Here is a 25,150-nt window from a genome sequence, read left to right as displayed (position 1 = left end):
TAACTAATTAATGAATAGGTAGGTAGATTCAAAATGGCCTCAATGATCCCAGTTGCTGTTTTGGTAAAGCATACATGAGTTACCACAATTACCCTAAGTAACATGGAATTACAACTAAAAGGAGGAAAGTTAGTGCTACGGCTGATCTTTGCAGATGGGCTTGAACTGAGCAGGTTCACTTACATGCAGATTTTTTACAGTACCATAAATGTATTTTTTCTTCTTTATGATTTTCTTAATAACATTTTTTTCTCTCTAGCTTCCTTTATTGTAAGAATAAGAGTATATAATACATATAACTTAAAAGATATGTATTAATTGACTGTTTATACTATGGGTAACGCTTCAGGTCAACAGCAGTCTATTAGTAGTTAAGTGGGGAGTTAAAAGTCATATGTGGATTTTTGACTGGGCAGGGGGATCAGTCCCCCTTAACCCCATGTTGTTTAAGGGTCAACTACATTATTAAGAGATGACTATCAAATATCTACGAGAAATAAGGAACCCTACAAAGGAGTTCGGGTGTTTTACAATACCCTTTAAGCTTAAAAAAAAAAAGTGTATGCGTGGACAGAAATATATATATATATGTATGAACTAATGTGAAAGGAAAAACATTACTTAGATTTTGGATAGTGTTTCTAAAGCAAAAATGAAGTACGAAGTATCAAAATGTACTAAACAGTACAATAAGGGAGCTTTAACAGCCACAGATTAATTCAATTTAACAGAAAAAAAAGAAAGCATGAGATCCAGCACAGGAGGGAACATTTTAAATGCCTACTAGAATCGTATTTTTTAATACTGCTTGAAATAAGCAGACCACTGGCTGGGCTCTGGAATAATTCTGCGTAATGAAATTGTCAAGGCGTTACAGGACCTCTATTATTAAGAAGGCCGTGCTTCACAGATGCCGGCTAGTACTTGTATGACAGTGACGTGAGGATTCGTAGACTCTGCATGAAGAGGTCAGCTGGCTGACAAAGAAAATCACTATGGGGTCACCCGGGAGCGATCAGCGCACCTCCACCACCACTCGCTCCAGCATTCCGGGTGCACACTCCCGCCCCCTGGGGCTCTTCTAAGCCAGGAGCCCACTCCTGGAAATGCTTGCGGTGTCTTACTGCCCACACAGCCCTGAATGGAGGGGAAGGGGCTCTTGCCATCTCCCAGTGAGAGCCCTAGATACGTGGAGGGAGGGGAGACGCAGATGGCCTTCAAGCGCAAAGGATGGCTAGTGGTTGGCTGGAGATGACAAGTGGAATTGATGGAGAAAGTTCCAACTGAAAAACAAAGCCCCCCCCCCCCCGCCCCTCCAGGCCTGTGACTGCCTCCAGCGCACCAGCACTTTCCACGCGCAGCTCACTGTGCAAACCTGAAGGTGCCCCCGAACCAAGAAAGGCATCAACGACTACTGGTGGCCACGTGCCGCCCGCTTCCACGAGCCAGGCACCGCACCGGCACCTTCGGATTTCATCCTCATCACTGCCCTGTCTGGAACATACTAGGACCTCCACTGTATATGTGGCGGGGTGGACCGAGGCTCAGAAGTGTCAAGTATGTCCCCCGGTCACAGAGTGCTAAGTGGCAGAGATGGGGTTCACACTGAGGTTGAATACCGCTTTCCCTATTGCACTCAGCGCCCAGCCCCCAGCCCCGGTGTGGGGAGTGGCCAGGCCCTCATGCAGCCCCCTGCAGCCCCCTTCACTTCTAGTGCATCCGATGCAGAGTCAGAATCCAATAAGCGCGTGAATACAGAAAGAAGTTTTCTGAGGTGGGTAAGGTTACACCTCCAGGAGACTCCTCCCTTCCACTGTGAAATGAACACCCTAATATTCATAAAAATACGAAGATACCTAGTTTGCTTTCTGCTCCTACATTTTTCCTAGTTTTTAGTTTCACTAGGCCCAAATGAATAAATAAATAACTCTCCCCTTCTTCCACACATATACCAAGAGGGGTGAAAAATACTTACGCTAGGTGATACCACCTCTTACAAACACTGGAGACCTTTAGGAGTTCAGGGAGGCACAGACAGGAAAAGATCCCTAAGAGCAGCTCGTCTGGAAGTGAGTCCCATGAAACACCTTTAAGGGAAAAAAAAAAGTGTTTTCTCATCACCATTCTTTTACCCAATCAAGTCTACTCAGTCTTTTCATGCTCGTCAAGGGTACACAATATTGAACTTAAAAGGGGAATTTAACATGAATCGAATTACTCATCCCACAATTGTTTTTCTGTTCACTCATGGTCTCTGTACCCAGGGGTAAGCACCACACTTTCTCAGCAAAGGAGAAAAGACAAAACCAAGAATACTTTTTCATACCGTTTTTGTCTTCAGCACCTGCCAGCCAACCTTAGGCAAGGCCCATATTAACGGTGGTACACACCAAGTCCCCACCCCCTCAGAGAGCATTCAACGATGTCCAAGGTATGATGCCTCTGGTCACTAAGAAATGCCTTGTTTCTCTCAGAAGTGGATTTGGTGGTGGATTTATTGAGTAGTGACCTTATCTAAAAGGCAAATGAAGTTTCCTCCTCCTCCTTTCAGATTTACAGAAAGCACTCAGAAGTCAACTTGCCTACAAGTGCAATATCCAAAGGGTGCTTTCATGTACCTCTCCACTTACTATGGTGCCATGAAGCACTTTAGGTGTTGAGGAGAGAGCAGGAAATAAGACAGACAAAGCACTTTAGCTTCATAGAGCTTACATTCTGGTGGGAGGAAATAATCACACATAAAAAAATAAGTAAATTACATGATATGTAAAAACTGGATTATTGCTATGCAGAAAAATTAAGAGGGTAAAGGAGAGGATAGGAAGTACAGAGGCCAGTGTTCAGAAACTCAACAAAGAGGTCAAGGAAGGTCTTACCGAGACAGTGATCACCGAGCAAAGGCTCGAACAAAGTGAGGGAGCCAGCCCTATGAGTACCCAGGGTGTGTTCTAGATACAGGGAACAGCATGTCTGTTTTGAGGAACAGCAAGGCCAGTGCAGAAGAAGAGCGAGGAGAGGGGTGATAGAGGATGATGAGGTAGAGAAGTGAGAGGGGCCAGGTCATGCAGGACTTTCTACATCATGATGAGGACTCTGGCTGTGATGCTCAACATCATGAGGAACCACTAGAGGGTTCTGAGCATAGAAAGTTCTAAAAGCACTGCTTGGGCTCCTGTGTTAAAAATAAAAAACTGGAGGGGAAAAAAAGGTAGATACATTAAGGTCAGTTTTGTCTTATAAAAGCAATTTCTAAATAGAATTCTTACGTATGAGCATACAGAATAACCTACAAGAACAGGACAACAGGACAATGGCCAAGAAGGAAATGAGTACGAAGCAAAGCAGCTGAGTGCTTAGATTAGTTCAGTAACTCATCTTCCCAGTCTCCCTCTGCCCCCAATCGCTCTTGTACACCACGCCTAGTGCTATCCTCTCCCCTCTGTGATGGTTCACTTCACGTGTCAACCTGACTGGGTCAAGGGGTGCTCAGAGGTTTAGTCCAACAGTATTCTGGGTGTGTCTGTGCGGGGTTCCTGCATGAGATGAACATTTGAGTCCATCAACTGAGAAATGCAGATTCCCTTCCCCAATGCGAGTGGGTCTCATCCAATCCAAGGCTGATGAGAACAAAAGGCTGATGAAGGGAGAACATGTCTCATGGAAGTACAAAAGATTATTTAAAAATTTGAGCTGGGACATGGATCTCCTCCTGCCTTCAGAGCTGGACTGGAACTTAACCATCTGCTCTCCTGGTTCCCAGGCCTTTGGACTGCAGACGCTGGGGCTTTTCAGCTTCCATAACCGGATGAGCCAATTCCTTATAATAAATCTGCCTACGTCCCCTACTTGTTCAGTGTCTCTGGAGATCCCTGATTACTAACACACCGTCCCTCCCCATCTAAAAGGTGTCAGCATTTACTGCACAGGTACACCGTGCCAGGCTCTGCAGAGAACTTGATGGAGAAAAGCTGCCTTGGGTTAGTATTCTCGGGCAATCTTTCTAAAACAATCATGCCCTTCCATCAATTAGAACCTTTCAGTGGTGCCCCCAAATATGTAGCCTGAAGTCCAAACTGCTAGGCATGAAATTCAAAGCTTTCATGTCAGGGCCCCACTCATTTTTCTCGGGGCATTATGTAGAGATATGTTGCAGCCATTTGGACCTACTTGTAATTCTCAGAATGTTCTGTGCCACATCTCAGTAGCCCTGTACACACCCTGCCTGCCCCCAACTGCTACTGATTTAAAATCAAGTTGCTAGTAAAGCCCTGATGCCTATGGAAGGCTTCCCATGACATCACCAAGAACAAGTCACTTTTTTTTTTGACCACAATTTTATTATTTACTTACTTATCTGTTTAGCCCCTGCCCCTGCTGGGCCCTGAGTTCTGGAGAGCAAAAAAATGATTTTTTTTTTTTTTAAATAATCTTTGTACTCCCACGAACTAGCTCAATGTCTGATACATTCGTCCATGCATATATTTATTGAACATGTAGTATATCCAGGTGTCTGTTCTACGAAGACTCATAAGGGATGGCCAGCTCAGAGTCTGAGAAACAAACAGGAAATTTCAGTAAAGTATCATAATGGGCTGCAACAGGGTTCACGGTGCTGTGCTGGGTCTGGTGGTAGAGCAGTGATCAGGGAAGCCTTCCTGGAGGAAGTGGCCTCTAATGAAAAATGAGGAGATACGCAGCTGCTCAATGAATGCCAACCCACCCACCCTCTCTGGAAGACAAAATGAATCACTGTAGCCCTGAAACGAGGGGTAAACAGATAAAGGCAGATCATCCCTGCTGACCCTGGACCACGACCTGGGGAGGCAAGCTGGAGAGGACCCGGAAGCTTCTCCGTGTGGCAGCAACCCTCCGTCACCACCACAAGGTTCCTCCAAGCTCAGCATGGGCAGAGGACAGAGGCTCTCAAACAGGGCTCCTGCTCCGCCTCCCAAATTGGAAAAAAGCTGATAGTGTTTTCTAAGTTTTCCTTCCATTAATTCTTCTTAACTCCCTGACCTCTGTCACCTCTTGCCCTGTAGATCAGATTCTAGCAGTTCATTTGGCAAAAGATGACACACTTAGTTATTCTGAATCTAGTAGGCTGAGACTGCACTACGACCCGTCAGCTCATCGGGACACCAGGTGCTTGGCCTCCCAGAGTGTAAGAACTGCGGGAACGCACCTCTGGTGCCCAAGTTTACAAAGCTTGGGCATGGTACTTAATCCCTCGGGCTTGGTTTCCTCATCTGCAGGAACTCGAATAAAGGGATTTATTTTGCAAAGTAGTTCCCTATGAAGACTAAATAATGTAAGGGAAGAGATCACGCAGCAGAGTCAAACTTCCTTTCTCCTTCTTGACTCGTTTTTCTCCTCTCTCCATTAAATCCGTGCCTTTGCCTTTTGTGAGGACCTTTTCTTTTCAATGCTGTTTGGAATTTTCACCTGTTTGAAAACACACCAGGTTTTAATAGGGTTTGGACAAGGGCTACATGGTGTGATTTACCGAGAGCCCCAAACAGCGCTCTATCTAAGTTTGGGATCCCCAGAAGCAGAGCTGGAGGACCTGAATTCAAATAGTTTATTTGGTAAGTAATCCCAGGAAGAACTGGAAAGTGAAGAGATATGGAAGGGAAGGAAGCCAGCGCGGGGTATGTTAATAAGCAGGTTATGGCCATGGCCAAGTGGAGTTCAAGTCTGCTGGGGACTCCAGGAGACCCTACAGCTCCTGCCCTAGAGCTGTCCCAGCTGAGGGCACAGGGGCTGGGGTATTAATCCACCAACGCCTGTCAGTCACTGGGTGGGGGCTTCAGGGAGCGGGGCAGGCATGTTACCTCCCCACACGCCTGCCCAGAGAGGTGTCAAGCAGGCACATCTGCATGCAGGAGAAAGCCTTTGGCATATAAAGGAGCGCTGAGCTCCAAGGGGCTCTCGATGGGCCGCCACGCATCTACTAAAGACGGTGGGAAAGGAAATTAGGGAGACTTCTTGTGAAGGGCAGGGTGGGAGAAATAAATTAATGAACTTAGTGTTTATTTTATTGGGAACACATAAGAAATCAGAAACAACTGGAACAATATGAGCTAGGTAATGATAAGGCTTGAAGGAAAACTAGTCAGAGCAACGAAGGCAGAGGTTTGCAGAGGACGCCGAAGCCGGGCACTGAAGCCAGGCCAGTAATACTGCTAGAATGAGGAGGGCCTTGCACTGCAGCTTCTATCTTCACCTGTCCAACTCCTACTCATTCATCCTTCGGATCTCAGCTTAAACGTCACCCTCTGGGAGGAGCACTCCCAGGTCACCATCGCAGCCCCCAGACCCAGTACACAGCGCTATACCCGGCCCCCAGGCAATCAATAAATCTTTGCTGGATGCATTATACCTTTTACTTTCCCTTCATGCCGTTTGTGAATGTGCTAATTTTGTATTTGTGTGACTGGTTAACCTCTGCTAGCCAAGTAACTAGTACACACCCAGTGCCTAGGGGAGGGCCTGGCAATGAGTATCAGAAAATGCTCAGCTGGTATTTCACAAAGGAATGACTGACACCCAGAGGAAGCATGCTGGCTTTAACCCAGAGACAGGCAAGACTGCTGCTGCCTCTGAAGACCAGTTAGGCTCCTCATCTGTAAAATGAGAAGGCTGGCCTATGGCTCCGCTTCAATCAACATTCCTGGGTGCCGAATAAACACAGCAGTGCTGGGAGCTGCGTGTAAGCCACAGTCCCAGCCCCGCTTGGGAGACAAACTAATCAACAAACACATAACCTCGCGTTTAAAAACTGCCGTTTACTGAAAGCATTTATTCAAGCACACGGACTCGAAACGCAGCAACCCTGGGTATTCAGTATGTGTCATTTTACCCAGGAGGAAATTGGTCTCAGCAGAGTTAAGTAACCCCACCAAGGTGATATTAACTGTGGGGCGGCAGAGCCAGGAGGCAAAGTTGGGGCTGCCCTGTCTGAGCATGCCAAAAGCCCACGCCCTGAGGTGCAGGCGTAGACACAAGAGGTGGGTGTTTGGAGGCTGGTCAGGTAGCGGAGGGCGCTGTACCTGCAAAGGAATGACACGGCACTGCTGGGTGTCCAGGGAACGAGGCTGAGGCTGGAGACCAAAACCCAGCGCACAAAGGTAATGTCCCCAGGTCAGTATACGAGCTGTCTGTGAGATGGGGGAAGGGCTTCAGAAGAAGATGCAACCGTGACAAAAGAGACAAGGTCACACAACCAATAAGTGGCAGGGTGGGGATTCAACCCTACGTCTGACTCCAAATGATGCCCTTTCGACCACAGGCTGCTCTAACATTCTACGCTCTCCCCTGTCCTGAGTTCTTGATGTTCTACAAGGTTAGGGAAGGTTGAGAATTACACCTGACTTGCTATGGAAAAAGAACTCAATCAGGGCGAGGGAGGGAGGGCAGGCAGGAAGAGGGAGTAAAACAAAGATGCTGAGAGCTATCAAGTGGGCTTCCAAAGGGAATCAACAACGGCCGAGACAATGCATGGCCTCAGCTGGCAGCCAAGTGCCCAGGGCTCCCTCAGTCTGGCCCGAGGACACTGACTGCAGGGCCCCTGGCTGGAAGGCTGAAGCCTGAGACCGGCCGCTGTCCAAGCAGATGGAGCAGAAGTCTGTCCTCCAGCTCCAGTGGCTGGCATCCAGGCTGGTGATATGCTTAATCTAATTTTACTTGCCATATTGAATTCTCAAAACATCAACCATCTGTTTCCTGGATTCCTAACTACTCTGCCGTCTGGTCTGTTTGCCCGAGCGGATGCGAGAGTCCAGAGCAGGTCTTTCCTCCACTCGCCTCTTCTAAACCCCCCAAGGCTGCACACCAGCCCCGAGCAGTAAAGGACACAATTATTCAAGCCCGCAGTGGCTGCTCTTCAACTGCATGAAGGCAGTTAAACATACTTCAGAGCCACAAACAGGGCGAAAACTGGCCAGATTCACAAAGCTGCTGGTCGTCATCCTTGGCCACTGTCATTTCCACTTCTCCCTCACGTGCAACCCCAGCTGTCCACGTCTGTCACCTCACTGCTGCCCATGCCTCAAATCCTCTGGGGAGAGCAGCTTAGGGAAGAGTTTTCTATGCATGAGATCTTCGCAAGTCTAGGTTACTCATCTTACTTGGCTTATTTATTTCTTGGACTATCACCTACACTCAGATTCAAGTTAAAATTCCAAATCTTAATCATAAACAAAACTGACTCTTAAAACTGCTCCTCTCCTTAAACATGGATCAACAAATGATACTTGAAGAACGAGCGGGCACTGGTGCTCACACTTACGGTTTTTTAGTGTTTAAGGGTGGGGGCTCACTTTATGTTTGCTTGTGCTAGCTTGTTTGAAGTATTAACCACCTATGCTTCCTTTCTGGGAAACCGCAAACGTTCTGCCATGCTGGGATGAGTTTTCCTTCCTCTGCCCACAAATCATAAGAACACTAGACCATATGAACTTGGTGTTTTTGGTTTTTGTTTTGGCTAAGTGGGCAAAACTTAAAAAAGCAAAACACAGCAAAACAAAAACAGGGTCCTCAACGACCCTTCAGTCCAACCCTCTATTTCCGTAAGAGACTTGCTCAACCCTGAAATGTGGGAACAGCGGTGGAGAAACCATGGAAATTGCGATTTAGAGAACAAGGTATAATATACACGCTCTACGTGAGATCTGAGAGCCAGGCTTTTGTCTGTTATGGGCACTGCTGTATTCTTAATCTCTAGAATGCGCAATAAATACTTGTTGAATGATTAAATGAAAGGAAGCTATAGGGCAAAGAAAAAGATGCCTCAAAGGGCCCCATAAATATGGCTCTTACAGAGCTGAGCTTTGGGAGCTGTGGGCTAAGATTCATTGGTGAGTCATGAAATCAATTTAGTTTGAGCAGCACTGTTTGGAAAGAATGGAATGGAACAGAATAGGAAATTATCTTAGTAAGGGGAAATATAGTTTTGTGAAATTTCTGTTTCCGGCACACACCCAGGATTACAACGTAAAATACATTTATTACTGGCTTAAAGAAAAAAATTGGAGGAAAAATGTTGGCCTGGGGACATTAAAAAGCAGATTCCCAGGCTCAAGACATGACTTCTTGAGTCAGAATCTCAGGAATTTTGCACTTTGAACAAGTTCCTTCAGGGATATCAGCAGACATTAAACTTCAGAGTCTCCACTCTGAGAACCATTGCAGGGTCTGGGAATGTCAAGCAGTTTAACAGCCATGGAAAAGCTAATCAACAAATTAGTTCGACAGTGTTTTCATGGCCCTCTTGTTTGTGGGGGGTGGGGGGTGGGGAGAAAAGGGACCAAGACAGGCATTTAATGACCACAACGAATAAAATACAGTTGTCCTCTTCGTGCCTATTATTAACCTCACGACTAGGCCACTTACTGCCAACTCCTTCCATATACTCACCCCGAGGGCCACAAAGACCTGTCCTCATACGGGTTTGCCACACAGTTTTTAACTTCCAAAATAAAACGAGGACAAGGATTTAGTCACCAGACAGATGTGTGTGTCTGGCATGGGGCCTGCAGGGAGACTGCTGAGCGAAGAACCAGGAAAAACTCACAGCCCAGGGCCCCTGTCATCAGATCGCTACATAAAGCAGGTGTGGCCTCTTCTACCCTAATCCTGGCAGAGCTCTTAGCCACCTGTCTTGACAACTGCAGACAAACTCCCCGGAACGATGATCCAGATACACTGGAAGCCCAGGCTCCTGGAGGCCCCCTGGGAATCCTCTAGCCCAGCTGTCCCTCCTCCTGCAGCAGTGAATCTACTTCCCCACACCCCACACCAATTAACCAATCCATGTTGTGTGTAATATCACGCACATACAATGTATACAATTAGCTTCCTTCTCTGCCTCTCTCTTAGGTAGTAACAAACATAAAAACTTTTTTTTTTCCCTCTTCTCACTTCAGACATATGTATTTGAGGGCAATTTTAATCTAGATTCACTGACTGGACCATTTCCAGATCTTTCTTTCTGCAGAGCCTCCACTTGTGCTGAGAGGAGGAAGACTGTCCACGTCCACTGGGAATCACCTGGAAGTCCTTCTGCACCTGGGAAGCCGCACCTGCCTCCATTTGGCACAAGGGGTTCCCCTCCTCTGGCCTCCTAGAGCACTTACTACCTGAACTGCTCATCAGATGCTAGTGTTTTAGCTGCCATCTTCTGCTGTGAGCTCCTCCTAGTGTGTATTATCTCTTCTCCTCAACTTGACTAGCAATTTCCTACAAGCCAGGAACCATACCTTCATCTTCTGTAGTGCCTTGCTTAAAAAATGACTTTTTTATTTATACAGCTCTCTCTGGGTATGACTGTGGAAGGACACACAGGAATCACACTCAACGTTTAAAAGCACTGGACAAATTAATCAAAATCTGCTCATCGTAGCAGAAAGCGTCTTTCACCACATTTGGTTGGTCAAGCACCAAATTGCTAGGGCTGCACTCGAGACACTAAAAATAACATTAACATTAAATTTTGAGAAAAAAAAAATTCTACACTAACAAGGTCCGGCTAACAGGATTAAGGACAAAAGCAAAAGTGAAGTGGCTTCAAAATGAGTGTCAGAAATTTTGACCAAATTAACTGGGGTTACTTATCACATGTTACGTGCATGCAGCATGCTAAGTTTTATGTGCACTCTTTCACTTAATCTTCACGCCAACCTATGAAGTATTATTATTCCATTTCACAAAGAAACAAAGGCACAGAGAGCTCAAATAACTTCCCAAGGTTGGTAAACAGCAGAATTAGGATGTAAAGTCAGATCTGTCTGACTTCACAAACCCTTATTGCCTTTCTAATTAATTCACCCCTTCTTGATGTAGATTTCTAGACGATAATCTGTAGGTTCTCTTTCCTAATGAAAGTCAAAACCCCAAAACAACAGATTTTTTTTTTTTTTTAAGCAAAGCAACCAACCAACCCTTCTTCAAAGAAAGTCAGATGGGAGCACACTTATCACTACTCCCACACCTCTTAATAAATCTCTAAACTTCTAGGCCTGACCCCCCTACAGTTTAATCCCAACACATCAGAGTGTCCTTTTGCTTTTTTTAAATATTTTATTTATTCATTTGAGACACAGAGATAGAGAGAAAGAGAGAGCATGAGCAGGGGGAGAAGCATAGGGAGAGGGAGAAGCAGGCTCCCCTCCGAGCCAGGAGCCCGATATGGGGCTCGATCCCAGGACGCTGGGATCAAGACCCGAGCTGAAGGCAGATGCTTAACCATCTGAGCCACCCAGGCGCCCCTCGGTGTGTCCTTTTAAAAGGTCACATCACAAGTCTGTTCAACACCACCTCTAGCCCTATCTCCCACTACTCTCCCCTTTGCTCATTCCACATATGGCTTCCTTCTTCCTTAAGCAAACATGACATGCTTCTGCCCCAGGGTTTTTGCACTGACTTTGTCCTCTGCTTGGAGCCCTCTTCTTCAAGATATTTGCATGGCACATTCCTCACACTTCCTTTATGCCTTTGCTTAAAAAGCTCGTGTCTAAGTGAGGCCTTCCCTCAATACCCTATTTAAAGTTGCAATCCATCTTCCCACCCCAGGACTTCAATCCCTCATGCCTTGTTCTATATCTGATTTTGGCCACAACATTTATCACCTTCTAACATACTACATTTATTATGTAGTTGTTTATGTTTATTGCATCTACTCTCTCCAACAGAAATTTTACGAGGGCAGGAACGTTTATTACGTTCATTGCATCTACTCTCTCGAAATTTTACGAGGGCAGGAATGTTTAGGTTTTGTTTGCTGCCTCATCCCCAACACCTAAAACAATGCCCCCCACATAGCATGTGCTCAGCAAATATTTGCGGGATTGTTTTAAACGACTTACTGGCAAGAAAAACTGATAACCCAAGTCACTGCACTGTGTTTACCCTATGGCTTTTTGTACCCTTGGGGTTCTGCTCCACTCTGGGAGGCACTCATTGACCTGTTTGAGAAGCCTGGGGATGGGGAGCTATCAAAGAGGGAAATGATACGGTGAGTTCTACATTTCAGTCAGTCCGCTCTAGCTCTGGGGGTGGATCTGTGGAGGATAAGACTGGAATTATGAGTCCATTCCAATATTCAGGCAAGAGATAGTGAGAGTTTGAAAAACACCTAGGAGACAAAAGGGAAAGATTCAATGATTGGTTGGATGCTGGAGGATGGTGGGAAGGGACTGACCCTCAGGTTTCTGGTTGGGTGACTGACTGAACAGATAATGCTGCCAGTAATGGAGACAGAGCATACCAGAAAAATCCCACTTGGGAGGTCCCCGGGGATATAAGTCCCTACACTCAGTTTAACATTCACTTTATTAGTCCTTTGACAAATAACTAAAGCAATTATGGCAACAAACTCAATCAAGGTTATATATCAGCAGAATATAAACAACAACAACAACAAAATCCTACAAGATTATTGCTTATGTCCCCATTTATCAGTGGCACTGAGCTGGCCTTTGTACATGCAGATTCCCTTCATAGGAAGGAGGCAGGAATGTCTTCTGGGTTAAAATTTCACATGGGTTAAAAGTCAATTGTGCACCTGAAAATATATACCTACCAAGATTCCTGTAGATTTCAGTGACCAGTTGTCCCATTTCTTTGAAAAACGACTTCAGAAGTAGGCAATTTTAAAAGCGTGCCATCCTAAAGATCGCTAAACAAAGATTACCAATAAAATACTTCAATCCGCCTCTTATGTGACCGACAGTTTTACCCTCATACCTTACCTGGAAAGTTGTCTCGATTTAGCTTAGGTCTGCGGACTATCACAAAGTCCTTGTCATTCCCCTTGCTTTTCAGCCGTTTTCGGGGAGGGCTCTGAGGGTGGGCCAGGTTTGAGAGCAGTTCCTGGGGGATATTCTCACTGTCCACCTCCTCCTTCTCCAGGGCAGAGACCCCCATGCCCGACAGCAGTTCAGATGTCTTGCTAGAATCCCATCCCCACGTGAAGCTGGTGGTAACGTTGCTACTCTGGTCGGGAATCTCCTGGAGGTGTTTCCTGCAGAAATGCACAACAGCCCATGCTTCTTTCAAAAATACACCCGTGAATAATTCAGAGATAGGCCTAAATGAAACTGCAAGTTATGCAATGCAGAGAACTTTCACAGTGTCTCATAGAATTGCTTTTAAATGCCGGCGGCAAGTTTCTAAGAAGGAAAGAGAAAATAACAGAAAACCAAAAGGGCTTTTTGATTTACGATCACGGAGAAGGCCTGAAGAATGTCTTAAAGTGGAGGGAACAGACAAGCGGGAGAGCACAACGATGGAAAACAGTAGCAGGAAAGCTCAATAAGGGAAGGCAAATAAAACCGCACGCTGATCACCGCACTAAAGCATCCAGCCATCCACTCTTTCCCAAAGAGGGAGCTAAGCAAGTATTCACTTTACAGCATTTGTAACAATATTAGCAAGTAGCAATATTCGCGGCCTAAAAAAACTGAGACCGTTCATTCACTCTCTGCCCCCCTTTGCAATCGGGTTACCTGTGCATGGCGTCCACGAGTTCTGGAGTTTTAAATGCGTACATTAATTGCAGAACTGCCCGCCTCCGGGATTCCCGCTTTGGCGCGCGCGGCGGCTCAGGGCCTGCGGCGGCTCAGGGCCTGCAGCTCCGACCCCCAGCAGCAAGACCCGCGAACTCTAGCAACGTTCCATCCTGGCCGCGCGCGCAGGGCTCTTCTACTCGCTCTCCTCCGCCGCTGCCGTCTGCGGCCCCGCGGCCTGCTGGGAACTGTAGTTTCTGCTGTGCCTCGTAGTCCGGCCGGCTCTCCGATGCTTCCTTCCTTACTACTTTACCCGCCTTCGAGATACCCAGAACTCCCCGCGGCTGCGAGGCTGGGCTACCCACGGGGTAGGCGGGGAAGCGGAAGTGGGCGGTGCTCCGGCTGGCTGGGAAATGTCAGCCGCTTGACTGGGGACGGGTTTTCCTTACCCCAGAGCCTGCAGGCCCTTTAGTGATCGTCACCGCCGTCGCCTCGGACCGTAGGTCCCAGATTTGGACGGCTGTGGCGGACGCAGAGTTTCCCGGTCCTTCCAGACGCTGTCTGGCAAGATCGGACGGTGAGCCTGATGGGGAGAGCCTGAGGCACTTTGGGGTCTGGGGTCTGAGGCCGAGCGCAGGCGGAGATCGAGAGGACCTCGGAGACCCCGAGCAGCCGCCACCGCGGGCCTACGTTCCCGGCCACTGATAGGCGGTAGCCAGGTCCGCCGGCCAGGTGAGAGGTTGGGGGCCGCGGGCGTCACACTTGCTCTCCCTTCCGCCGGGAAGCTGCTTCCTCCATCGGGGGGAGAGTGACCCTTGGAACTGGGTCTATGCACAGGATCCTTTCCTCAACAGTAAAATAGGCACTACGGCTTCGAGGCTTATCTCGAGAACACGCTTGGCCGTGAGGGTCAAGTCAGATAACGCTCGTGAAAGCGTTTTGTAAACTAAAGCGCAGTTCGAACGAGAGGCGGTGGTTTAATTTTAGGGGAGCAGGAGAGCACAGTGGTTCCTGTGTGCGGTGGCAAAGCTGCGCATTCCCTTGCAGCCTTGACGAGTTTCAGAAATGCCAGCACGGGAACAAATAAGGGGACTATATGTTTGCAAAGGGCTTTTTAGCGCAACGCTAGGGGCCACCAGCGAAGCCATTCGGTTGCTCGCGTTCAACGGGCCACGTCTGGTTGCGTCGCCGTGTAAAACCGAGCTGCTTTCAGCCTATCTCCGCCAAGAAGAGTTTGGAGGCGGTTAGAGGAGGGAGTGTGCCATATTCTAAGGTAGGATGACCATGCGAAATCCATTGTGCACACTACACCATGACTGTGACCCCTGGAAAACAGTGGAAGAGAGAAGGGGAATAAATTCCAACCCTCATAAAAATGCAGAGGATTTATAAAGTTCAGAAGTAAGCAGACAAAAATATTAGAGTATTACTTCAGTATGCAGTATGACATACCTTAAAAAATAGTATGACATACCATTAAAAAAACGATTCGCTTTATGCTGGAATTAAACCTCTCTTGCCCGGGTATGTGCTGGTTTCAGGCTTGGTGCTTAGCCTGAAAAGTGACCACTTCTTGATTAAGGTATTCACGAATCTTTAGTTTTTTCTTGAAAATAAGTGAAATTGGTGTAAAGAAGGGATATGCTCACAAGTTGATTTAAACTAGGTGAAAATACTAGGCTGAATGTTCACAATTCATTAAACTGATGTTATGGAAAATGTTGTTAAATGCAAGTTACCTTTATGTTACTTTGGCTAAGGAGAAAGCAGTTGCCTTCCTTTGAAATCTACATCCTTTTCCTTAAAATTGCAACTCATTAGAGAACATAATTTTGTCTTTAAAAAAAGTTATAGTCTCTTTCAAGAAAGTAAAACAGAGGGAGTGTATACATTAATGGAGGAGAAAGAAACGAGGAAAAAATATTTTAAATGCCATGATGAGAATAAACAAAGTTTTGAGATATAAAGTAGGTCTTATAGATAGGAAGGTCTAATGGGATGATTTTAAATTTAAAGATGAGAAATATCCTGGTAGTAGGATTTAGTAAGTAGTTTCCTAGGAGCCAGGGAACATTTCTAGTTCTTAGAATACTTGAAATAGCTGAATTGGTGGACAGGAGGCCCTCTATAGAACTTCAAAGAAAGCCTGTCAACTTTGAAAATCAGTCTTCAAATTCTAGAATAGGTATTTTACTAACAGTTTGCCCTGGTAACAAAAATACTTTAGCTTGCTGAAATAATCAGTTTTTTTTCTTCATTATTCTAATCATGGGTGTTCGTTCTCTTTATATAGTAAATAAAAGTTTAAATTGGTACATGGGAGTCTGTTTGATGTAAGGAATCGTGTCTATTGAAGAGATGAGATTATCAGCTACATAGATATTGCAGTCTGGTTTCTTCAAGAATTACACTGTGATTGCTACTGATACGGATTATTTTTTTTTCCTGGTTAATTTTATTTATTTAATCTTGCTCAGCACACCCATGTCCCATTTTAGTGAGAGGTGTAACTAAATTTCTAAAACTAGAATTACTAGATCAGTATCTAGGACAGATGAATTACAATTTTTTTTTTTTTATCTCTGCAAATGACATTAGAGTGAGTAATTTTTAGTACTCTTTAGAAGCTTGAGGTAGAATACAAAGCGACTTTGTAAATTGGGAAAGTGTTTATTGTAAGAGACAAGATGGTCAATATTGTGAGGGCACAGGAGGGGCAAAAAAAGACTGGAAACTACATTTCACTGTAAGCTCTGTGTATATTCAGTAGTATATTAGCGTTCTTTTTGAAAATCACATATGACAAAAGAGATTGTATTTAAATAGAAGAGTGATGTGCTTTTTTTCTTAGTTCCATCAAAGCATGAAATAAATCTTAAAGATTTCTTTAGGTTTTTTTAATGTTATTTAGCTTGGGGGAACAAAAGACCAAGAACGATTATATAGCAAGAAGTTTCTACCTGCCAATCAAATTTCAGAAGGATCCTTTCCCTCCATTATTTTTAAAGTAGATCTTTAGATCTCTGTAGTTTAATGCTGTCTGTGATGGACAGATTGGAGCAAGAACAGAAGGGTTCTTTCCCTATTCTAATTTGCTCTATGTTTGCTTTTCTACCTTTCCCATGTAAATTAGAGTCATATATTACCCTTAAGTAATATAGTAGTCTTACCTGGAAGGTGAAAAGACTTTGCTAAATTCTGTATTAAACATGACTTTTCTAGCATTCTATCTTGATAGATCTAAAGGAATAATTAATAGAATGTTTCTAATTTGTTCACTGTAAAAACCAAACAAAAGAAATTATTTAAACAATTTAAATAGCATTAAGAAAGTATGTCTGGATTTGAAAAAAGACTGTGTAGTATCCCAATTATAGTTAGGATGAATAGGTTTGAATCCCAGCTTTGCCACTCACTGGCTGTGTGGGAATGTGGACAAACTTCTGGCTCTCTCTGTACCTTTTTCTCCTCTATTAAACAAGGATGCTAATAGTCCTTTCTTACTGGTTTGTGTGGTCTAATCTGATAAAGTATGTTAAGTGCTAGCATAATGCTTGGAATCTAGTAAACTCATACTAAATGTTAGCTATTCTTTTTTTAAAAATTATTTTATTAAGAAGGATTCTAAGGATTATTCTTTAATTACCAAAATAAGTCTTATAATCTCTTTACGTGAAATCTTTAAGAATCCATTACAATTCCATTTGTTTTCTTCTTACTTGCATACGTGGTTGCTCCCTTTTCTCTCTCATGTCTTACCAAAGGTTAAGCACTTTGTACATGTCTGTCTTCAGAAGGGCTTGTCACACTTTGGAATTCAGTTTACCTGGTTGGTTTAGCAACTCAGCTCATTTTTTGAAAATGGCTTCAAAAGATATTACAGCTATTTTGTATTTTTAGAGTAGGAGCCACACTGTCTTGGGGTATTCTGTGTATATCCTAAGCTGAATCCTCCCTATACCTGGAATCTTTAAACAGGGAATAATGGTGGTTATATTCGGAAGATTTAACTTTTTATTGGTAGTAGAGAATTGTTGACTTCCACAACACTCACGTGTAGTTCTGATACTTTCAATTTTTCATTATTAAGATCTTGAGTTGTCTCCTAGTTTTTATTATTTCACATATCTGAATAAAGATACGTACGTAAGTTAGCATAGCCCAAGTCTGATGCATCATTAGGTTCTGGCTAGAAATTTTTCATTCAGCTTCAGAATCTTAGGTTTGGACAAAATTTTTGTCTCTGTTCTCTTCAGTTGCTACCACAAATCTTTCCTTTCATCCTTCCTTCTTGTCTTTTCCTTCTCTTTCTCTTTCTTTTTGAAGATATTTGGCGGATGCTTCAAGTTCCAAAATTATCTTAACCTGTAAGTTTTCCACTTAAAGTGTGCTTAGCCTAAAAAACCCACTATAAACCATAAAGTACTTGGGAAACAGTACCCCAAGTCAGTAACATTAACAAGCTAATTATGAAAGGCATTTGAAAGACATTGTACGATATCTTAATAATTAGTATGGGACTAAATTGGATTTTAAGTGTTTAAAGACTTTCAGAACTGGTATTTTGAAAGGTAGACTATGTCTGGATATCAAGCACTAAAGTTAGAACGAATGAACTGGCATTTTGATTTTGAGTAAAATCTACTTTTGCTGCTGTGGCGTTAATGCCAACCTATGATAGCTTTGAATTTCTCTTTCAATTTCTAATCACACGGAACTGAATTTTGATTTGCCTCCAAATTTTTGCATGTTCTTCTTTCATTTTTGCCAGTTAGCCTAAACACATTATTTTAATATTTGAGGAATATTGCTAGAAGTACCACTTTTGTGGTCAGAGGCATATTTCCTCTTTTGCCCTTGAGTGTATTTTTGCACAGCTATACATGGTTGCAGGTCAGCAAATGATCCATTTTAATCCACCTCCATTTTGATCATGTGCCTAGAAGAATGGCATTGTCTTTCTATATGACACTGGTGTATCTAATACACCTTCTTGACATGGCTCTGAGATGTGTTCTCCCACTTTACAACAGAGTGTTGAAGGGGTGTTTGGGCTACCTTGTAGACCTAGAGAGGTAATCCCAATTTGTCGAGAGAGGCAAAGGGAGCAAGTTCTTGGAGCAAAGATCATTTTTTGTTTTATAAGAATCCGGGTGGTAACCACAGAGAATGAGAAGCAAAAAGCATTTGGTATCCATTCATATTTTGGGGGGATGGTGGGAGAGGAAGCTATTAGTGTAAAGCTTTGCTTTGAGACTATTGAAGCAACTAGTTATCTTCTAGAAGCACATGATGTGAAGCAGGTGGAGATGAGCAACTAGCATTTTGTGAGGACCTACTCTGTTTCTAGAACTCCTAGTTGGTGTTTCACTTTTGTATCTCATTTGATCTTCACAGCAACCTGTGTGAGGTGATTATTTATCCTCCCTTAACCTTTTAAATTGCATAAAATTACACAATTAAATAAAGTTGAGATTTGGAGCCCGGGTTTACCACAGTATAACAAAACATTTGTATTTTAAAATAGTTGTAACTTTAGGCACTTAACACCGCAGCAGAATTTCTCATTTCCTATTTGCCATGTGCTTTACTTTCATATTACTGCATTGATTTTTAAATAATTTTGAAATTACAAAATAATAAATGTTCATTATTTAAAATGAAAAACACACAAAAGCACAAAGAAGAAAATAGAAATCATCTGTTTACCATTTTATGACAACCACTGTTAGCATTTTGGTGTATATTTGTCCCATGCGTTTCTTATGTGTACTCCCTTAGACCCCACCCCTGTCCCTTTTGACATCTCTAAAGTGTCCCTGTGGATCTCACCTTTCCTGTAGACTGGGAGAATCTGGTGTCCTCCTTGAATCACTGCCTGCAATTTAGTTTTGCTGTTATGTAGTCCTTGACTTAGGTGCAGGGGACTTGGTGCAGATCCCTGCTCCCATGAGTCATGGACAGGTTAACAGGATTCGTGATTTATGAAACCCTTGGCTGCTTTTTTCAAAAAGGCAATGGACAGCGATGTGACTGGAGGGCATTTTTAAGACTTCCTGGACTATTTAGTACAAACATTTAAGTTGTTTCTATGTTTTCATGTTTAAATAATGCTGCCATGAAACATTATAGGTAAATCTCTGTTCACATTTTGGGTTTTCTTTAAGTTATTTGGAGAGGAATTGCTAGGACAAAAGATATGTACCTATTTTAAGGTCTTTGGTATATTTTGCCACATTGCTGTACTCCCTGGTGGTAAGTTTTTTTCAGTAAGCCAAACCTGAGTTGTCTAATCTTTATTTTTTTTAGATTTTAATTAACAGTGATTTTATGAATTTAAGAGATAAGTAACTAGATCAGATGGAGGAGAAGGTGTACCTAGCTTTGAACACAAAATTTTTCAGTTGAAAGAACCAAAACAAGCTATAGGATATAGGAGTTCATAAAGAACCTTGGAAAGTGCTGTCATTCTGGACTGTAAAAAAATAATTCCTCACTTGAATTTAGGTACAAGGTCAAAGATATAGACTTTAAAACTATTATTTTCTCATCTCAGATTAGGGAAACCCCAATTTTCTTCTCCAATTTAGTGGGACCCCTAGGCCTAACCTTGTGTCATAACAAGACAACAGGAGTTCAGCTTGAACAGAAATAGATGGTGTGTTAAACAGAATAATAGACCCCCAAGGATATCTATGCCTTCATCAAGTGAGGAATTATTTTTTTTACAGCTTTGGTTACTAATATGACTAGATTATCCAGATTTTCCCAATGAGATCAGATGAGCCCTTAAAAGCAGAGTTTCCTCCCAGCTGAGGGTGGAAGAGAAAAGTCTGAGATTCTGAGCCTGAGAAGGATTTGAAAAGCCATTGCTAACTCTGAGGTACACAGGGCCACATGCAAAGACTGGGAAGAGGCCTCTGGAGCTAAGGGCAAATGCTAGCTGACAGCCTGCAAGGAAATGGGGATCTCAGTCCTATAAACGTAAGAAACTGAATTTTGCCAATAGCCTGAATGAACTTAGAAGTACATTCTTCCTGAGAGTCTCCAGAGAGGAACACAAACCTGCTGACACCTTGATTTCCATCTTGAGAATTTAGTTGAACCAAGTTGTGCCTGGACACCTGACCCACAGAAACTATCATATAAGGGTGTTGTTTTAAGCCTGTAAGTTTATAGGAATTGTTTTTAGCAGGAATAGGTGACTAATACACTGAGAATGGGAAGAGATGTAACCAAATCATTTCTTTATTACTAGAATAAAGGATCCATAATTCTGTTTATTCATCTACAAGATTTTAAAGTACTATGAATCAGACTGAAAAATTGACAACCATTATAAAAAAATATTAGTAGCTAGTAGCAAATTTATAACTGATTTTATTGTTTGCTTATGCCCATAATCTTGCCACCTGTTATTAATGTCTTTATATATTTCCTTTTTGTCTTAGTTTTTTATGCATATTATAATAAATGTAAAAATGTGTGATTTGAGGGTTCTTTTCAATTAATATTATGGTAATTTTCTAATGTTATGAAACAATCTTAACAAACATCATTTCTTACACTTCAGTAATATTCCATCATTTGCTTCTGCCATACTTTAGCATTTCCTTGGTAATCTCTGATATTCAGTCTTTTTTCTATGATTACCATATTCCTGGACTGGACAATTTCAGGAAAATAAATATCTAGGTCAAACTGTGAAGGGATTTTCAAATAATAACTGTCTTACATTTAAATTCACATTGGAGGGGCGCCTGGGTGGCTCAGTTGGTTAAGCGACTGCCTTCGGCTCAGGTCATGATCCTGGAGTCCCGGGATCGAGTCCCGCATCGGGCTCCCTGCTCGGCAGGGAGTCTGCTTCTCCCTCTGACCCTCCCCCCCCATGTGCTTTCTCTCTCTCTCATTCTCACTCTCTCAAATAAATAAAATCTTAAAAAAAAAAAAAAATTTATATAAAAAAAATAAATTCACATTGGATTACTTTTTTTTAAAGCTGGATCTTGAAGGAGGTAATGGTTTTCATCAGCACACTATATTGAGCTATCCACTTAATCTTTTCTTGGGTTACAAATAAGATTTGACTTACTCTTATTGTGATGGTATAGGTTTTTTTCATAGAATATGAAATTTGAAATTTTGAGTAGTAGTAATGACAGTTTTAATAAGTCTTTGTGTTGTAATAAGTATTTGTTATATCAATTTTGGAGACCATAACAGGAATTTTATGTTGTCTTTATAGTCAGCATTAATAAAAATAGTGTATATACTGAAGTATAGAGTAAGTTTTTTATTCATTTATTCATTCAACAAATACTTTTTGAGTATCTACTGTATGCTAGACACTATATTAGAGACTTGGGATGTAGTACTGAATAGTCAAGTCTCTGCTTTCATGAAGTCTGGGGGGTAGAGGTGGGGAGGAAGGGGTTACAGGGAGACAATAAATGTAAATATACATTATATTAAGTGGATAAGTGCTTTGAAGAAAAACATAGCAGGATGTGGTGATAGTGATGAAAGGGGGTCAATTTTAGATATTTAAGAAATATGAAAATACTGGTTGAAATGCACAGAGGAATAGAAAGTACTTCTATAGTGAAGAAATAGTGAAGAAAATAGTTTATTATATGTGATTTTTGTTTGTGATATTCCATGTAAGGATATTTCTTATATGAATTTAAATTTAGCCTGATAATACCCAAACTTTCTTTATTTGTTTTATAACTAGTTTTGGTTGGAGATGTTGGTGCATTTTATTGATTCTGCCTTATTTTATTCTGCATCACAATCTTGATTCTCTGTTAAGATATTAATTCCTTAGAATATTGTAGTCTATGGACAAACAAAAATGCCTAAAATTGATTTTACAAAAGTGAAAAAAACATATTGCATTCAGTTAGTAAAGGTAAATTATTTTAGGGATGCCTGGGTGGCTCAGTTGGTTAGGTGTCTGCCATCGGCTCAGGTCATGATCCCAGGGTCCTGGAATCGAGTTCTGCATTGGGCTCCCTGCTCAGCGGGGAGCCTGCTTCTCCCTCTGCATGCTGCTCCCCCCGCTTGTGCTCTCTGACAAACAAATAAATAAAATCTTAAAAAAAAAAGGTAAATTATTTTATAAGAGTAAAGAGATAACAAACCATTGCTGATGTCTCTATTATCAGCATTTATAATTAAAAATATTCTCAAGTGTATGACTTTATTCAATAATCATTGATTAATTTTTCTGCACTTAATAGTAAGTTTCTTTAAAGAAAATAAGATTTATATAGCTAACGGAAAGTGATAAGTATGCAGTTGACCCTTGAACAATGCAGGAATTAGAGGTGCCAATCCCCTGTCCACTCGAAAATCTGTGTATAACTTTTGACTCCCTGGAAACTTAACTATTAATAGCCTGCAGTTGACCAGAAGCCTTACCATAACATAAACAGCTGGTTAACAGTGTGTGTGTGTGTGTGTGTGTGTGTGTGTGTGTGTGTGTTTGTGTGTGTGTGTGTGTTTTACTGGATGAACTTGATATTTATTTTGTAGTATGAGTATTTTTTTGTTGAAATATAATTAATATTCAACACTATATTAGTTTCAGGTGTACAACATCATGATTCAACATATATTGTATGTAAACTATATACTCACAATAAAGTAAGCTACAGAAAAGAAAATGTTACTAAGAAAATCATAAAAAAGAAAATAAATTTATGTACTCTATTTATCAAAAAAATCTGTGTGGAACTGGACCCACACAGTTCAAACTTATGTTGTTCAAGGGTCAACTGTCTTTTGTGAAGCAGTAAATAAATAAGAATTTCAAGTTGTTAAATTTGTTAGACAAGATTATCACAAGAAAATAAAACTGTTTTAAACAAAGGAAATGTTACTTTCAAATGCTCTTTTTCATGTTCTCTCTCCCTCTTTTGGAACATTTTAAGTAATGGGTTATGGATGACTTAGAAAACTTTATTTTAGAAAATATCTCATTTCCTAGGATCTAGTCAGTAGTGTATTTGTATTAAATTTCTATCGGGACTTATAACCTTAAGGAACAAACTCCAAATGACACTATTAAAACTGTTCACATTTAGTATTCTTATATTGTAATATTTTTAGAACTAGTGTAATTTTTATTAAGATAACTTTTTTCCTGAAGATATAATTTATGTGAAATTTTTAAGATCTGCTTTAAAAAATAAGATGTATATTTGAGAATAAGAATTATCCTTTTCCTTTTATTTGTAGTTCAATGTAAAGACTGACGATTTTCCAAAGAATTTATTAGTAAACGAATATTTAGGAAATTTTCAAGTGGTTATTTCCTTTGTTAATGCTGCTTTTTTTTTTCTTTTCCAGTTTACAGATATGACCCAGACCTGTACATGAGTGACTTTGGTTAGTCAGAGTGAACATTCAATAATGAGCGGTGCAGCTTTGGGACTCGAGATTGTTTTTGTCTTTTTTCTGGCATTATTTCTACTTCATCGATATGGAGATTTCAAGAAACAGCATAGACTTGTAATTGTCGGAACACTGCTAGCTTGGTATCTCTGCTTTCTTATCGTCTTCATACTGCCTCTGGACGTTAGTACGGTAAGAGGTGAAACCGAGTTTTGGAATTCAGAAGGCAATTGTAATCATACAGCATGTTTGAGATATGTTAGTTCTTAAGACAGCTAAATTGTATAAGGTTATACTGAATATTTTGTATTTAAGTCTTACTATAGGAATTTGATCATTAAAAAGCGTAGCCAGGAAGGTAATTGGTGGATAGGTTGATATCCTCCAGTATCCCTTAAGTACTTGGTAACCTTTTGGTTTTCATTTTTAAACCTTGTGTTCACTGATTTAGACTATATACAACCGGTGCAAGCATGCTGCTGCAAACTCAAGCCCTCCTGAGAACAGCAACATCACAGGATTATATGCAGCTGCTACCCCAGTTCCCAGGTATTTGCTTCCTGTTTGTTTGTTTATTTTTAAAAATAGGGTAGAGAGAAAAAATTGCTTTAAAATTGTCAGTTCTTACCATTTGGATTTTATAAAAGTTGATCCTTACTCATACCCCCCACCTCACTTCTTTCCTTTGCTAGTAGACTTTTAATTACTTTGTATTCTATTTAAATTTAAATCTTAAATAAATTTTAAATATTTATTGGTGCACAAGGCCTTTTATTAGACGCTAAGGAGAAACTTGGAGAAGACCTGATTTTTTTAGCCCTGGTTCTATCTCTTACTAAGAATGTGACTTCCAATGGCTATTTTTTTTCTCAGCCTTTCTCTGGTCTAAATAAATGAGACATTCATTTTCTCTTTTACCCGATTTACAAGGTTGTATAAAGGGTAAGGAGATTATTCTGTATGTAGGGTGTTCCTTTCATATTGTGCATTCTTTGAAATCACTATAGTTTTATTTTTTATTTTTACTCTTAAAGATTTTATTTTTAAGTAATCTCCATACCCAAAATGGTACTCGAACTCACAGCCCAAAGATCAAGAGTTGCACACTCTTGACTGAGCCAGCCAGGTGCTCCAAAATCATTTATAGTTTTAAACTGAGAATAAATAAAGTTCATATTATCGAAAGGTTATGTTAAATTCATATCAAACTTCCAAGTAAAAAACTTTAATAAATGTTGACTATAGCTTTT

At 41.7% G+C, this 25,150-nt stretch overlaps 2 protein-coding genes across 5 annotated transcripts in view; one reads left to right on the top strand and one right to left on the bottom strand.

Annotated features, from left to right (window-relative positions):
• Positions 1 to 13,743, bottom strand: part of SKP2 (S-phase kinase associated protein 2) — a 31,797-nt gene extending 18,054 nt beyond the window's left edge. Inside the window, exons 1-3 of the mRNA XM_032415161.1 lie at positions 13,503 to 13,743; positions 12,747 to 13,018; positions 1,976 to 2,087 (exon numbers count right to left, since the gene is read on the bottom strand). Of these exons, the coding sequence (XP_032271052.1) occupies positions 1,976 to 2,087; positions 12,747 to 13,018; positions 13,503 to 13,546 (428 nt within the window). The 5' untranslated portion in view covers positions 13,547 to 13,743. The remainder of the gene's footprint in view (positions 1 to 1,975; positions 2,088 to 12,746; positions 13,019 to 13,502) is intronic.
• Positions 13,744 to 13,857: 114 nt separating this feature from the next.
• LMBRD2 (LMBR1 domain containing 2) overlaps positions 13,858 to 25,150 on the top strand; it is a 44,567-nt gene continuing 33,274 nt past the window's right edge. For all 4 annotated transcript variants that reach the window (XM_032415160.1, XM_032415158.1, XM_032415159.1 and 1 more), the window contains exons 1-3: positions 13,858 to 14,234; positions 23,856 to 24,092; positions 24,352 to 24,449. In XM_032415160.1, the coding sequence (XP_032271051.1) occupies positions 23,919 to 24,092; positions 24,352 to 24,449 (272 nt within the window). In that variant the 5' untranslated portion in view covers positions 13,858 to 14,234; positions 23,856 to 23,918. The remainder of the gene's footprint in view (positions 14,235 to 23,855; positions 24,093 to 24,351; positions 24,450 to 25,150) is intronic.

This window comes from Phoca vitulina, unplaced genomic scaffold, assembly GCF_004348235.1.
Source record: "Phoca vitulina isolate PV1807 unplaced genomic scaffold, GSC_HSeal_1.0 scaffold17, whole genome shotgun sequence".
Taxonomy (NCBI): domain Eukaryota; kingdom Metazoa; phylum Chordata; class Mammalia; order Carnivora; family Phocidae; genus Phoca; species Phoca vitulina.
Note: the sequence above shows the minus strand (reverse complement) of the source record. Positions and strands in the feature narration are given on the sequence as shown.